Here is a 15,398-nt window from a genome sequence, read left to right as displayed (position 1 = left end):
AATATTGCATATTCCCACCCCGTTCGGCATGTTTTCCTCTGTGGGCTGTATAAAATTCTTAATGAAACCCCGGTATTTTTCCCTTGAAGCAATTTAGAAACTTGACATACATCACAGTTATAATTTAGGTGTGAGCATGTGGCATTAGTTTCCTGTTTTAAAACGTATATAAGAGTTAGAGTGTAGAATGAGAACATTATCTCTAGAAAGCGTCCTTGTGAACAAGAACATGAAGCTGCTAATTCTTCTCGTCATACTGCTTGTTCAAACTAACCCAAGCCTTAAAAGGATCTTCAATGAAATTCTGTATGATCTTATAGAACTGAAAGAAGAACTTAATCCACATGATCTTAAGGTGAGTCAGTTATTTTTGCGTAATGACAAGGGAGAGACTTAAGGTGATTTTACTATATTTATCATACTTGCTTAAGTTCAGCTAAAAATAGTTAATCGCCAAGCGCAAAGACAGAAGTATTTGTCTTTATAGCTTATGTTCTATATAAGCACATTTGTATAGTAGGCATATCAACTAACTAACTTTATGTCAATTTCTAGGCATGTAATCATGCAATACAATTCCAAATACCTCAAGATATCAAGAACGTCGTAAGTATTTTGTCATTCCCTCTGTATTGCAGAACATTGAAACAAATGCTTTACATGTAATAATAATATGCATTAATTTGTTTTTATGGGGATTTTTTTCCACCCACAGTGTGAGTGTGAGGCAGCATTTGCTCAACACCTGAAAGCTGCTCTAAAGTCAGTTAAAAAGGTATTACGCATGAATGAAACTGAAGCTCCCATGGAACTAATTCATAACATTTTAGACAACCTCAACAATTCAATTCTGCATAAGGTCTTGCATCATCCATTGGGTTTTAACCCTGCAAAATGCATGAAAGATTTGGTTCAGTTAAAAGGCCCATGTTTTTGTGTTAAACATTCTCATGTCATTTTAACATCTCTGTTCAATTACAAAATTAATTCTAACGCAGTACAGAAAGAGCTGCTTTATCACGTAAAATAATGCAATGCATTTATTATTTTCTTTTGCTTTTTTTCCCAGAAGTCAAGTGACAGCTGTACCTTCAAACGAGACGATACGACAAGACATACAGAACTCTTGATTACGAAGAACACCGGATTCATCCAAAACTGGAATTCACACTTTTTTTCCAGAAAGTTTGCCATTGTTAGCTGTTTTGAATTCTCAAAACGAACTTCATTTTGGCTTGATTGTGTTTTAAATTATGTCACATTAGTTTATTCTTCAATTTCATTTGAAGTATATTGGGGCCTTTAAAGTAGTCATTACAATTCATGCACTATATTCCAGGTTATCAACTCAAAAACTATTGCATCCAGATAATGGACTCAGTGAGTTTAACTCAAAAACCTGATCAGTCTAATTACTTAAAGGGGCTCTATGTAGGAATGACACCCAGTGTTCAAAATAGGTACTGCAGTCCAAATTCAAAATACTGTTTGGCCCGCCCCCTCGTTCAAAGACGCGGGTTGCCAGCTTTTACAGCATATGGTTGCCAGCAGCAATAGGGAGTGCAATTGACAATGAAAGCTGAGGAAACTTGCACACTGTAAGCTGATGAGTTGATTTATCTGTTTTGATATGCTGTTGTTCATACAGATATTTAGATGGATTCAGAGGCTTTTTAGTAGAGATGCACCGATTGCAATTTTCTTGTCCAATTCCGATTTTTTGTTAGTGTGATCGGCCGATACATATTTTTTGCTGATTCCAATTTTCTTTCTAAGAACTATAAATGACAACGTCATTTATACTTTTCTTCAATGCAGAGTTTTATTTTCATTCAAAAAAACCAAGTAAAAGTCAGTAATAAAATATAAACAGCTCAAATAAATGCAATAGAATAAAGAGAGCTATGAAACTAAGTTTTTCGGGTTAACTGGGTTTTTATTCAGGTAAGAAATTCTACAGAAATGAAAGTAATCAAATGTAAAATAACACATTGTGTTATTTTGCATTGGTTACCTTAATTTCTGTAGTCTTTATTGCAAATAATTCTTACCATTATATAAAACATATTAGTTATAAAACGTATTCAGTCAAGAGCAGAAAGTGATTTTCTTTGTCTTTTGTTTTTTGATTAACATGACAGACAGCAGCAGGAATATTGGACTGCTGTCCCTTTAAGAGTTTATGAACGGTGTTCAACGGACCCAATACTGTTACACACGACATGGGTTCACTTTCTTAGCTATTTAACGATTAAAAACTGACTGTGTTTATCTGAATACTCACCAAGATTGCCTGTGCCACTGGTTTTGACATACTTTTGAATGTATTCGACAGTTTAAGCGCAGGAAGGCGCTTATTTTGGTACTTGTGTTTGATTTCTGTCTCTGTTTGAGACTGAGCGTGGCTTGTTCGCTTCACTTATATAGATCAGTAGCGTGCGCGCTTTTGGTGTGACCGCGAAACTTGCGGGAATGACTAAAATTTATGCGCAATACTTAACCGGAGCGAATGAGATGAGTGAGAGAGAGAGGAGGCGCCCGCGCGGGTGTGTGTCACTTCACCGTTACAGAGAAGAGAGCGGGAACGCGCAGCTGACGTTATTGCCTGATTCTCTGACCCAGTTTGTTTGTTGGTTTCCATGGCTGCAATATGCGGTGTTTTCCGCCAACTGGCAACCTGTGATGTCGAAATACTATTGGATAAACTGCAGCACGAGGTTTCACACAGACCAAAACAAAGACAGACATTCCAACACGGAACGCACATTTTCAAAGCAGAATATCTGGCTGTAGCATTGTCTTTCTGAGAAACAAGTAGTTGAACTTAGCATGTTTCCTAAATATCTGCAAACATATTAGGGTATTTTTATGCTTTATTAAAGTAAAAATCTTACATAGAGCCCCTTTAACTAGTTTATTTCAAAGAACTGCCTCAAAAGTTTTGCCTCTCAAGTTCAAATAAAGGACAAGATTATGAGTTTATTATGATTAAAAATTTCTTCATTGGACTTTGTATATAGTGCACAAGTCAGTCTGTTAGACTACTTATTTCTTTGGACCAGGTCTTATAAATTTTGAATATGTGTGCTTAAATCAGGCTTATATAGTTCTCAAGTTCAACTAAAGGACAAGACTATCAGTGAATTAGTTTTTGTGACAATTGTGGCCACTATGAACAGACATCATGTTTGGGTGAGCTATCTTTTTAATTGTTCAGTTTGGTCAGTCTATATGTTCATTGTATACATCTCTCTGGTGAAGGGTTAAATTCTCTCTATGGGACATCTGATGACAAGGAGGTGGGCTTTGGCTTGGCACATCCTGCTATCCCATAATGTCATGTTCAAACTGGTTACTTCTCAGCTGGGGAGATTCTCTCACCTGCAACCCATCACCTTACCTGCCAAATGTGCCTTCCCAAGCACCCCAAGTGCACAATAACACACTAATAGAACATTAAGGATTCACTAGAGCACAGTTTTACGGAGGATATTTATAGCAGCCGATGCCTGGTGCTGACGTCAGGACTAATGCCATACGGTTCTCCCCTCCCTTCCTCTCACAGGGTGATTAATGAGGAGCTGCTCGCTATACAGAACATCACAGTCTACTGGAGTCTCCCTGTTTAACACAGCCGGTCGCACCAGCAGACAGCTGAGTCCACATATCACACGGTTTCATCATTTATTTTCCTGTCATTCACTTTCAGAAGGCCGCAATGACAGGATTTATGTGTCTGACGTCCATGTGAAATCCGTTTGGGATACACTAGGATTGGAATGGATTAGGATGGTTTACTGAATTGCTGTGAAACTGGGGGTTTACGGCATTGAGAAAAAAAGGATAAAACTGTACATCCTTCTTACGAACAAATGTAAAAATCTAAGAATGTGATTCCGATTTTTTAAATAAGTATGGTCAAGAAATACTTTTTCAAATGTTTGGAACCACCTACTCAATCAAAAGATTTCAGAATTTCAGTAAGTAAGATTTTCTTTTGTTGTTACAAAAAATTATCAACACATAAATGCTGAAAAATCCATAATTTAAAAGCCTTTCGGTTACAGCTGGAAACTTTATTTTTAAGAGTGTAGTCTTTTATTGCTGGGGTGCCTGCTGTGATCTGAAATAGAAGTGATGGATTGACACCACAGCTCCTAAATAAATCAATAATCCTATCTAGGCCTGCCAGCTGTGCTTATGAGCAGAAAACACACTCACAAAGCACTTTATGCGACATAATCACTGCATAATTCCTGTCCATTCACCAGTTTGACTCTACAGTGCTTTTAGATAACAGCTGGTAAAGGATTTTTTTCACAAAGAGCCATTGATGCAGAACCAACCGATCGATCGAGAGCAGATATCAGCCCACACTGATTGATCAATTCACTCAGAGGTGCTAGTGAGGTGTGTGATTCCCTCCAAACCTGATGGCGGTCTTCTCCATGGCATCAGGACTGTCGACAGAGGGCAGGTCATCAGCTAAAATCTCCTCCGGACTCCGAGGGTCAATCAGAATACCCCGCTTGTCCTTGTCCTTGATCCCGATGCCTGCTGTGATGGCGTTCCACAAAGCATTCTGTGACTTGGAACCTGATGCAACAATCAGAGATCAAAAGATCAGAGCGGTGTAGACGACAGAATGCAAGACCGGGGCAGAGTGAAAAGCAGACAGAGAAAGAGAGATAAAAACTGTTCTGCCAACATGCAGTCGAGAGGTGAAGGTTTGGCTGGTTAGTTTGAGTAGTCAGTCACTGCCAGCATGTAACTGCACCATTAAGAGGGCAAAAAATCTATTTCTTCATTGACTGCAGGGTTGTGCACAAGAATTGGAAATCGAACTGAAATTCGAATTTGAATGTAATAAATTAGATGTAAAATTAATTTAAATTCAAAGAAGTTCATATTACTGTCATGTTTACCAAGAAAGGCAAAGTTTGTCAAGACGGACAGACGGATGGGTGAGTTTGTGGATGGATGGATGGATGGATGGATGGACGGATGGGTTTGTAGATGGATGAACAGATATATGTGTGGTTAGGTTTATGGATGGATTGATGGATTTGTAGATGGATGGATGGGTTTGTAGATTTATGGATGATGGATGGATGGATGAATGGATGAGTTTTTAGATTTATGGATGGGTTTGTGGATGATGGATGGATGAGTTTGTAGATTTATGGATGGATGGATGGATGGATGGATGGATGGATGGATGGATGGATGGATGGTTGGATGAGTTTGTAGATTTATGGATGAATGGATGGGTTTGTGGATGATGGATGGATGAGTTTGTAGATGGATGGATGGGTGGGTTTGTGGATGGATAGATAGATGGATAGATAGATGTGTGGTTGGGTTCATTGATGGATGGATGGACGGATGGATGAGTTTTTAGATTTATGGATGAATGGATGGTTTGTGGATGATGGATGGATGAGTTTGTAGATTTATGGATGGATGGATGAATGGATGGATGAATGGATGGTTGGATGAGTTTGTAGATTTATGAATGAATGGATGGGTTTGTAGATGGATGGATGGGTGGGTTTGTGGATGGATTGATGGATTTATAGATGGATGGATGGATGGATGGATGGGTTTGTAGATTTATGGATGATTGATGGATGGATGGATGGATGAATGGATGGGTTTGTAGATTTATGGATGATGGATGGATGGATGGATGAATGGATGGGTTTGTAGATTTATGGATGAATGGATGAGTTTTTAGATTTATGGATGAATGGATGGGTTTGTGGATGATGGATGGATGAGTTTGTAGATGGATGGATGGATGAATGGATGCATGGATAGATGAATGGATGGTTGGATGAGTTTGGTGATTTATGGATGAATGGATGGGTTTGTGGATGATGGATGGATGAGTTTGTAGATGGATGGATGGATGGGTGGGTTTGTGGATGGATTGATGGATTTGTAGATGGATTGATGGATGGATGGGTTTGTAGATTTATGGATGATGGATGGATGAGTTTTTAGATTTATGGATGAATGGATGGGTTTGTGGATGATGGATGGATGCGTTTGTAGATGGATGGATGGGTGGGTTTGTGGATGGATTGATGGATTTGTAGATGATGGATGGATGGATGGGTTTGTAGATTTATGGATGATGGATGGATGGATGGATGAATGGATGGGTTTGTAGATTTATGGATGAATGGATGGGTTTGTGGATGATGGATGGATGGATGAATGGATGGATGGATGGATAAATGGATGGTTGGATGAGTTTGTAGATTTATGGATGAATGGATGGGTTTGTGGATGGATAGATAGATGGATAGATAGATGTGTGGTTGGGTTCATTGATGGATGGACGGACGGATGGATGAGTTTTTAGATTTATGGATGGATGGATGGATGGATGGATGGATGAATGGATGGTTGGATGAGTTTGTAGATTTATGGATGAATGGATGGGTTTGTGGATGATGGATGGATGAGTTTGTAGATGGATGGATGGGTGGGTTTGTGGATGGATAGATAGATGGATAGATAGATGTGTGGTTGGGTTCATTGATGGATGGACGGACGGATGGATGAGTTTTTAGATTTATGGATGGATGGATGGATGGATGGATGAATGGATGGTTGGATGAGTTTGTAGATTGATGGATGAATGGATGGTTTGTGGATGATGGATGGATGAGTTTGTAGATGGATGGATGGATGGATGGGTTTGTGGATGGATAGATAGATAGATAGATGTGTGGTTAGGTTCATTGATGGATGGATGGATGGATGGATGGATGAGTTTTTAGATGGATGGATGGGTTTTTAGATTTATGGATGACTGGATAGACATATAGTTAGACTGACAGATAGGTCGACACATATATAATAGATACACAGACAGACACAGATAATATGCTCAGGTGATTAGGTCACATAACAGGCGCTACACTTTATATTTTCTGTGCCTAGCCTAGCCTTTAGATGGCACACAGACAACATGAATGATTTCTAACACCTCTCACTGCTGTTATGATTACAGACCCGTGTGATTATGGAGACTGTGAACTTTACTGTGTCACACTCATACCTGTTTCCTCACTGTGCAGAAAACAATTTTAAAGTAAAAGTGAAATCAGCAGCTTTCAATCACGTGTCTGATTGCACACTCACGTGCGAAGCGTGCCAGAGGTCTCGAGCTGCTCTCTCCCGTTTCATTCGCCACTGTGGAGAGAAAGAACAAAACACAGACAGATGAGTGATGTAGACCTTTCTTCAACAATTATGTTGACTCACCAGAAATCATTTTTCCTCACCACAAATTTCAAGTTTGCACTCAGACACCACAACCACACTCACAGAGTTTCCGGAAAAAGTCGTTAAAGTACAGAAACTACTTTTCTGTTTCATCTGAAAATCAATGTTGTTGTTTGTTTATGTTGTTTACCTGATGCATACTGCAGCATGACTACAAATGAAGCATAAATCACTTCACTCACAGTGTTATTTGCCTATAATTCATGAATATGCTAAACATATGGTAATTTGATAATGATATAGTAGACGTTTTCATTTACTCAGTACAAAAGTGGAATATTTTTAGGAGTTTGCATTTGCCCCGTAGTGAGAAAAGCAGATGAGAATGAGTCAAGTAAATGAGATTTTCAAACTTAAATTTTGAAGTCTCCTCAGATATAATTGCAGTAAAATAGATGCAAAATTCCTCATTAAAGGATTAGTTCACTTTCAAATTAAAATTTCCTGATAATTTACTCACCCCCATGTCATCCAAGATGTTCATGTCTTTCTTTCTTCAGTCGAAAAGAAATTAAGGTTTTTGATGAAAACATTTCAGGATTTTTCTCCATATAGTGGACTTCAATGGCCTCGGTTGAAGGTAAAAATGACAGTTTCAGTGCAGCTTCAAAGCGTTCTACGCGATCCCAGACGAGAAATAAGGGTCTTATCTAGAGAAACCATCACTCATTTAAAATAAAAATAAAATTTTATACGTTTTAACCATAAATGCTCATCTTGAACTAGCTCTCTTCTTCTTCTCTATTAGAATTCCGGCAGTGTAGACACTGCTAAGTGCATTACTGCCCTCCACAGGTCAAAGTTTGAACTAAATTGTCATATACAATATGCTAGTGCAAGTATATAACAATTAGTTTAAACTTTGACCTGAAGAAGAGAAGAGCTAGTTCAAGATGAGCATTTATTGTTAAAATGTATAAAATTTAAACAAAATTTAAGAAAATGAGTGATGGTTTCTCTAGATAAGACCCTTATTCCTCGTCTGGGATCATGTAGAATGCTTTGAAGCTACAATGAAACTGTAATTTTGACCTTCAACCGTTTGGAGGCCATTGAAGTCCACTATATGGAGAAAAATCCTGGAATGTTTTCATCAAAAACCTTAATTTCCTTTTAACTGAAGAAAGAAAGACATGAACGTCTTGGATGACATGGGGGTGAGTAAATTACCAGGAAATTTTAATTTGAAAGTGAACTAATCCTTTAAAGGTGCCCTAGAATTAAATATTGAATTTATATTGGCATAGTTAAATAACAAGAGTTCAGTACTTGGAAAAGACATACATTGAGTTTCAAACCCCATTGCTTCCTCCTTCTTATATAAATGTCATTTATTTAAAAGACTTCCGGAAAACACGCGGATCTCAACATAACACCGACTGTTACGTAACAGTCAGGATCATTAATATGTATGACCCCAATATTTGCATATGCCAGCTCATGTTCAAGGCATTAGACAAGGAAAGGTAGTATTAACGTCTGGATCTGTGCACAGACAAGGTAAGCCAGCAAGAACAACAGCAAAATGGCAGATGGAGCAATAATAACTGACATGATCCATGATAGCATGATATTTTTAGTGATATTTGTAAATTGTCTTTCTAAATGTTTCATTAGCATGTTGCTAATGTACTGTTATGTGGTTAAAGTTACCATCGTTTCTTACTGTATTCACGGAGACAAGAGCCGTCGCTATTTTCATTTTTAAACATGTGCAGTCTGTATAATGCATAAACACAACTTCATTCTTTATAAATCTCTCCAACATCTCTCCTGTAGCATTAGCCGTTAGCCACAGAGCATATAGCCTCAAACTCACACAGAATCAAACGTAAACATCAAAATAAATACTTTACTCACATAATTCGAAGCATGCATACAGCATGCATGACGAACATCTTGTAAAGATCCATTTGAGGGTTATATTAGCTGTGTGAACTTTGTAAATGCACTGTAATATAGTCGAGAGCTCGTGTGGCAGGGAGCACGCGATTTAAAGGGGCGGCGCTGCCAAAATCAGTGTATAGTTAATGATGCCCCAAAATAGGCAGTTAAAAAAATTAATAAAAAAAAATCTATGGGGTATTTTGAGCTGAAACTTCACAGACACATTCAGGAGACACCTTAGACTTATATTACATCTTGTGAAAAAGCATTCTTGGGCACCTTTAAAGCACAAATTAGCTAGCTATGCCATCCACTCGCAATTTATACATGTATAACAACTGTGACATACTTCACCTCTTATTTTAAAATAAACATCTGAAAACAGTTGTATAGATACTTACATGAAACATGACTGTCCTCTGGACAGAGCAGAAGAGAGAAAAAAGTAAGTTTTGTGCTGTTTTGTAGGCAAGAAATGGTGATTTATAGTCAAGAAGAATTCAAGGTCACAGATCAATATGTGTGTGACATTGAAAACACCACAGTCCTCCTCTATCCTCAGACATTAATCCTGCTTTTGCTGAGGGGACATCAGAGATGGGTTTTTTCTGTGTTTACATTAAGCATTTCTGCTGGAAAAAAGTTCTCTGTTAAAATCTGTCGTGGCTTTCATGATTCTGAGCAATAAAATTGCCTCAGGATGGATGAGTAGATGAAACCGCATGAGGTCAAAGACGCAACACGCAGCTGTGCTGTTTACACGGAGGAAGTGCACTGCTGTAAAAACTGAACGGACAGCTCCTCTTTCAGGCCACCTAACGACACTGCGCTGAACTAATTACATTATTAACAATTGACCGCTGGAAGCACTGTTTACTGAATCCACAAGAGGTTTTTGAAAAACTAATAACACATTAGAAGGTCGCAGGCATCGAGAAACATTTCAATTTAGCAGCTAAGAGGACTGAACCTGTGGATTACGGGCGTCTGATTCGTGAGCGAATCGTTGTTTTTAATGATTCATTTAAACCGATTCGCGAAGAGTTTGTGAATCACTCAGATTCAGAACAACCAAAAGATTCAAATCAACAAGGCCAGGCGTTATATACACAAAATAAAATAAATATATGCAAACATGCATAAAGTAAAAAAGGATCTTAATTTAGTTTAAGCTTTTCTGTTGGTACCAGAAATTTTTAATAAATATATTTCATGTATTTTAAATACATGTGTAAAGGGACATATAAATACTATTTATATGTCTCTTTACACATGTATTTAAAATACTTAAAAAAACGTAAAAAATAAGATTATAAAAATAAAATAAATAAAAAATATATATAAATGTTATTTGTAATACAATTAATTCCAAAAAATACATCATAAGTGTGGCTTTCTGTGGAGGGGTAATTTTTATTTATTTATTTTTTTTTATTTGCTAGTGTTATTTTAAAATTATTTATAGTTTTTATTAATACTTTGAACTAGCTTTAATTGTTATACTTTCAGTTTTAATTTTAACTTTAGTTTAATTCTTTGTTATGCATACATTTTGTTATTATTATTATTATTATTTTTAAAATATTACTATGTTTATTTTATTTTTATTTAAAAAAAAATTCAGTTACTAATTTTAGTGCTTCAACCCAATGCAATATTTCTAATTTTCATTTTTCATCTTTTTGTATTTAATTTTATTTCATATTAAATTTACTGAATTAAAAAAAAAAAAAGATTTAATAGTTTTAGTTTTAGTTTTAGTTAACGGTAACAGCCTTGGTTCTAGGGAGATTTCTGAAAAAGTCATTTAAGGGAATGAAAGACTAAAAATAATGAAATACTGAAAATCACACAGGTGAATAAAAGGGCTGAAAGAAAGAGCCCTTACATGAAAAACGACAGAGAGAGGGAGACGTGAGGTTGTTAAGTGGGGACTGCCGGTCCACGGGGGGCACCGAGGTAATGAGAGGGAAATCAGAGAGAAGCCTTTAGCACAGTGAGTTTGTCAAGCTGCTGAGTGTCCAACGAGTCAGTACTCAGGAGAAGAGGAAGGACTCTTCATTAGCGATAATGACTCCCCCTGGGCAGCTCACACGACTCCTCTAATGCGCTGACGACAGAAAGGCCTCCAGCGAGGGGCGCACGCTATCACCCACACCTCCCCTGCCAGGTAACAGCGAAGACCCCTTTTTCCATTTAATCCGCTGGATCTCCATATCTACTAGACTTTGTGTGTCTGTACACTGTGTACATAACATAATATTTTGAGTTTCTGTTGATTAAACCAATCGCCTTCTTTGTATTAACTCAAATTTTTAATTTCAATGAACTCAAAATTTTAAGGCAACCAGATAATTTAAACCAACAATTTTTTTTACAGTGTGTGTGTGTGTGTGTGTATTATTGTCATATAATTGTTCTTTACTTTTTATTGTCAATATAATTAAATAAAAAATGTGTTTATTATTTATATATTATTTATAATTACAAATGATGATAATGTTTATTCTATTATTACCTGTATAATTATATATAGAATTATAAATTATACTAAATAATATATAATGATAATTGTAAAAAGAATCATAATAATTATTATGATGATTTATTATAATATTTATTAGTATTGTTATTTTTGTAATATCATAATAAAAATATTATATAAATAATATTTTTAATAAAAAAAATATTATTATTAACATTCATTATGTATATATTATTTATAATTATAAATAATAATTATGATTATTCTGTTAATTCTTGTATAAATATATATATAAATATGCTAAATAATATAATTATAATTATAAAAAAAGGATCAAGATATTTTTTATTAGTGTTGTTGTTATTAATATTATTATAAAATTTAAATATAATATAAATAATATTTTTTCATAATTAAATACTACTACTAATAATAATAATTAGTTGCAGCATTGTTGTTGTTAATAATATAATAATAAAAATATAATATAAATAATAATTTCTATAATTATGAACATTATTATTATTATTACCATCAATAACATACAGATTTGGGGTCTCCACACGGGATCCTCATCTGATCCAGGAGCCTTACTGACTCCTCAAAAGGTGCTTTAATGAGGCCCCATTGGGCGTCCTGCCCACACACACACAAATATACAGACAGCTCTATGGGGAAGGATTGGGGTTGGGGTTGTTTGTCAGGCAGAGGCAAGAATCACTAGGTCGTGACATCACATCCTGCCTCCGCCGGTGACTATGGAGACAGTAATAGCAAAGGCAGCATGGGAGATCCACAGGAGAAAACTCTTATCAACAGCCCAGTGCGATTTAAAAGCGTGACTGTTTGTGTGGGCTTTGCTTTAATGATAAACACAGGTTCCCGTGAGAATTCATCTCATCAAACAGAATTAATCTGACAGGTTAGAAGTCACAAAAGGTGATCACATGACCATGTTTTTTTTACCTGATTCCTTCGATTTGTGCTCCACTGTGGTTTCTCCACTTCTTCATCTCCTGATTGTGGTCTGTTATATAAGCCCTTGACCTTTTAGGAGTATAATTACCACCATCCAACGTTCTGCCACAACAACTGTCATGTCACTTTGCTGTTCAAGCTCTTTGTTCTGTGCCTAAATCAGCCAACCCTGACAGAAAAATCAACGTCCTGATATCGTGTCCCTCACCATCTGACAGGGCACTAAATGAATTCAGGCTTTTTGGACAACACAGAACATTGTGACTCATTTTGTGCCAAAAAAAAGAAAAGAAAGTTGTTTCTTATGTAATCTAATTGTACTCAGGCGACTCAGAGACAACCAGAGAGACTGATTGTAAGAGACAATCACTTTGTTGCTTTCATGTTACTATGACAGAACAGAAGACAGGGAATTTGCCTGCAAGGAAAGCAAACTCAAACTGACTTGAACCAATTTACCAAACCCTTGAGCATGTGTTAAGAGCGAAGCCTTTTCTGAAACCTTCACACATGTAAAAACACCAACATTTAGAGGATGCATACATTGTGACTAGTTAAACCTCATGTCTGAGAGACACCATGACCTCTTTTAATAGCTCAAAACATACTAAATATTGACATATTATATTGACTTAATGTTACTTAAACTTGTTAACACGCTTCAAACATTCTCCCTTTAAAAATATTTGCGGTTTAAGAAATAAATAATGTGTTTTTGCTCAAACTGACTCAAAACAGACACAACATTACTATACTGGATGACTGTCATTATTCTGAAAAACAAAACATTAATAATATATTTTTACACATACTTGATATTAAAAGAATTTAAATTAACAACAATAATTATAAATAAATAAATTAAAATAATAAATTAAAAATGATAATGTTCATAATTATAATTATTAATATTATTATTAAGAATTTCATTTTGTTTACTATTTTATTAAAATTATTAAGAAAGAATGTAGAATAATAAAAAATATTATTGTTATTATTAATTAATGATAATAATAATCATTACTATTTTTATTTTAATTTTTATATATTATTATTAATAATATTAAGTAATAATAATAATAATAATACAAATTAATACAGTACATTGTGCCCTATTTTTATGGATGTTTTAGAGTATATATGAATAATAAAAATCAGTTAATCAATAAAATAATTATATTATTATAATAATAATTATTGTTATTATTATATTATTATTATTATTACAAAATAATAATAATCATTATTATTATTATGAATATTACTATTATTAACATAATTAATAAAATAAATAACTTAAATAACTGTCATTATTATTTATATATTATATATAATCATTAAAAAATAATTGTTATCATTATTCTATTATACTTGTATAATATATATATATTGTAAATATATATTAATAAATATTAGTATATTAGTAAATATATATAAATAGTGTAAATATATATATATATATATATATTTACACTAAATGTATAATTATAAAAAACATTCATTATAATTATTATTGTTATTAATATTATTATAAAAATATAAATATAATACTATTTTTTTATAATTAAATAATGATACAATTAGTAGTAGTAGTAGTATTCTTGTTGTTAATAATATCATAATAAAAATATATTATACATAATAATAATAAAATCTGTAAAAATAGGGCACAATGTACAGTATTAATTTGACGGAATTTTCCATATTTATATATTCCATGTTTTTTTACCTGTATTTTGAATTTTGAACTTCACTGCATTGTGTTTTAGGATTGGCGGAAATGTCCGTAAAATTACTGGATACTGCCCTGGTAATTTTCTGCCAGTACATTATCCATATTTGTTTTGTTTTTTCACTCTGGGACCCTTAAACATAAACAATGCAAAGTTAACCTTTATGTTCGGTTGAGACTGACATCTGTTTGATGTCGACCTAAAAAATGAGTTCTCTTAAAATTATTTATGGTTTTAAAAGCCTAAAGGCACTTGCAGCAGCCCCTGCTCGCTCACACAGAAAAAAATCAGTGCTGGCCATCAAAAACACACACACACACACACACACACACACACACACATCCACCCACACATACAGTACCTGATCAGCTGTTCTTACCAATAGTGAAACTGAAGCCATCAATGCTGAAAGTGGCACTCCGGCATTTTTTAAATCCTTGTTTTTTGGAGCTTAGCTCTGACATCTTCTCCAGTTGACTCCGTCCGTCTGCAAGGGGAGAGAAACTCTGGGAACAGACTCCTCAGGTGGGAAAGCGTGCTCTGAGCAGGGACGTCAAAGATCAGAGAGGATCATTAGAAAAGGAAGTCACAGGGTTGGCATCTCCTGCAGGGACCCCATCCCATCTGTAAAAATCCCTCTTGTGCTCATCATACAGGTCTGTTTCTCTGTTGCCTGCCTTTCTTACACTGTAAAGAGAATAAACACACAGATGGGAGATGTTTCTCTCTCTCTCTCTCTTTCTCTCTCCCTCCCGCTCACACTGTGACCCTTCCCACTGCTAAACTGTGCTTGATTACAGGCTCTCTCTCTCTCTCATTCACTGTCACACTTACTCGCCCATTTACTTGAGCGCTAAGCATATATGCATTCACTGAGCTGAGTCAGTGATACACACTGATGTTTATTCTTGGACGCTTTCGTGTGCCTTCTTCAAACCTGTGTGGTTACTGTACGTGTGGGGGCGTGTGTGTGTACAAGTGAACGTGTGTCATGTGCCATTGCAAAAGGGCAACCT

The 15,398-nt window shown here is 35.3% G+C and overlaps 1 protein-coding gene across 1 annotated transcript in view; it reads right to left on the bottom strand.

Moving 5' to 3' along the window:
- Positions 1 to 15,139, bottom strand: part of pde1ca (phosphodiesterase 1C, calmodulin-dependent a) — a 100,056-nt gene extending 84,917 nt beyond the window's left edge. The window contains exons 1-3 of the mRNA XM_048174302.1: positions 14,762 to 15,139; positions 7,156 to 7,206; positions 4,431 to 4,596 (exon numbers count right to left, since the gene is read on the bottom strand). Coding sequence (XP_048030259.1) covers positions 4,431 to 4,596; positions 7,156 to 7,206; positions 14,762 to 14,846 — 302 coding nt within the window. The 5' untranslated portion in view covers positions 14,847 to 15,139. The remainder of the gene's footprint in view (positions 1 to 4,430; positions 4,597 to 7,155; positions 7,207 to 14,761) is intronic.
- Between the last annotated feature and the right edge of the window lie 259 nt (positions 15,140 to 15,398).

This window comes from Megalobrama amblycephala, linkage group LG22, assembly GCF_018812025.1.
Source record: "Megalobrama amblycephala isolate DHTTF-2021 linkage group LG22, ASM1881202v1, whole genome shotgun sequence".
Classification (NCBI taxonomy): Eukaryota; Metazoa; Chordata; class Actinopteri; order Cypriniformes; family Xenocyprididae; genus Megalobrama; species Megalobrama amblycephala.
Note: the sequence above shows the minus strand (reverse complement) of the source record. Positions and strands in the feature narration are given on the sequence as shown.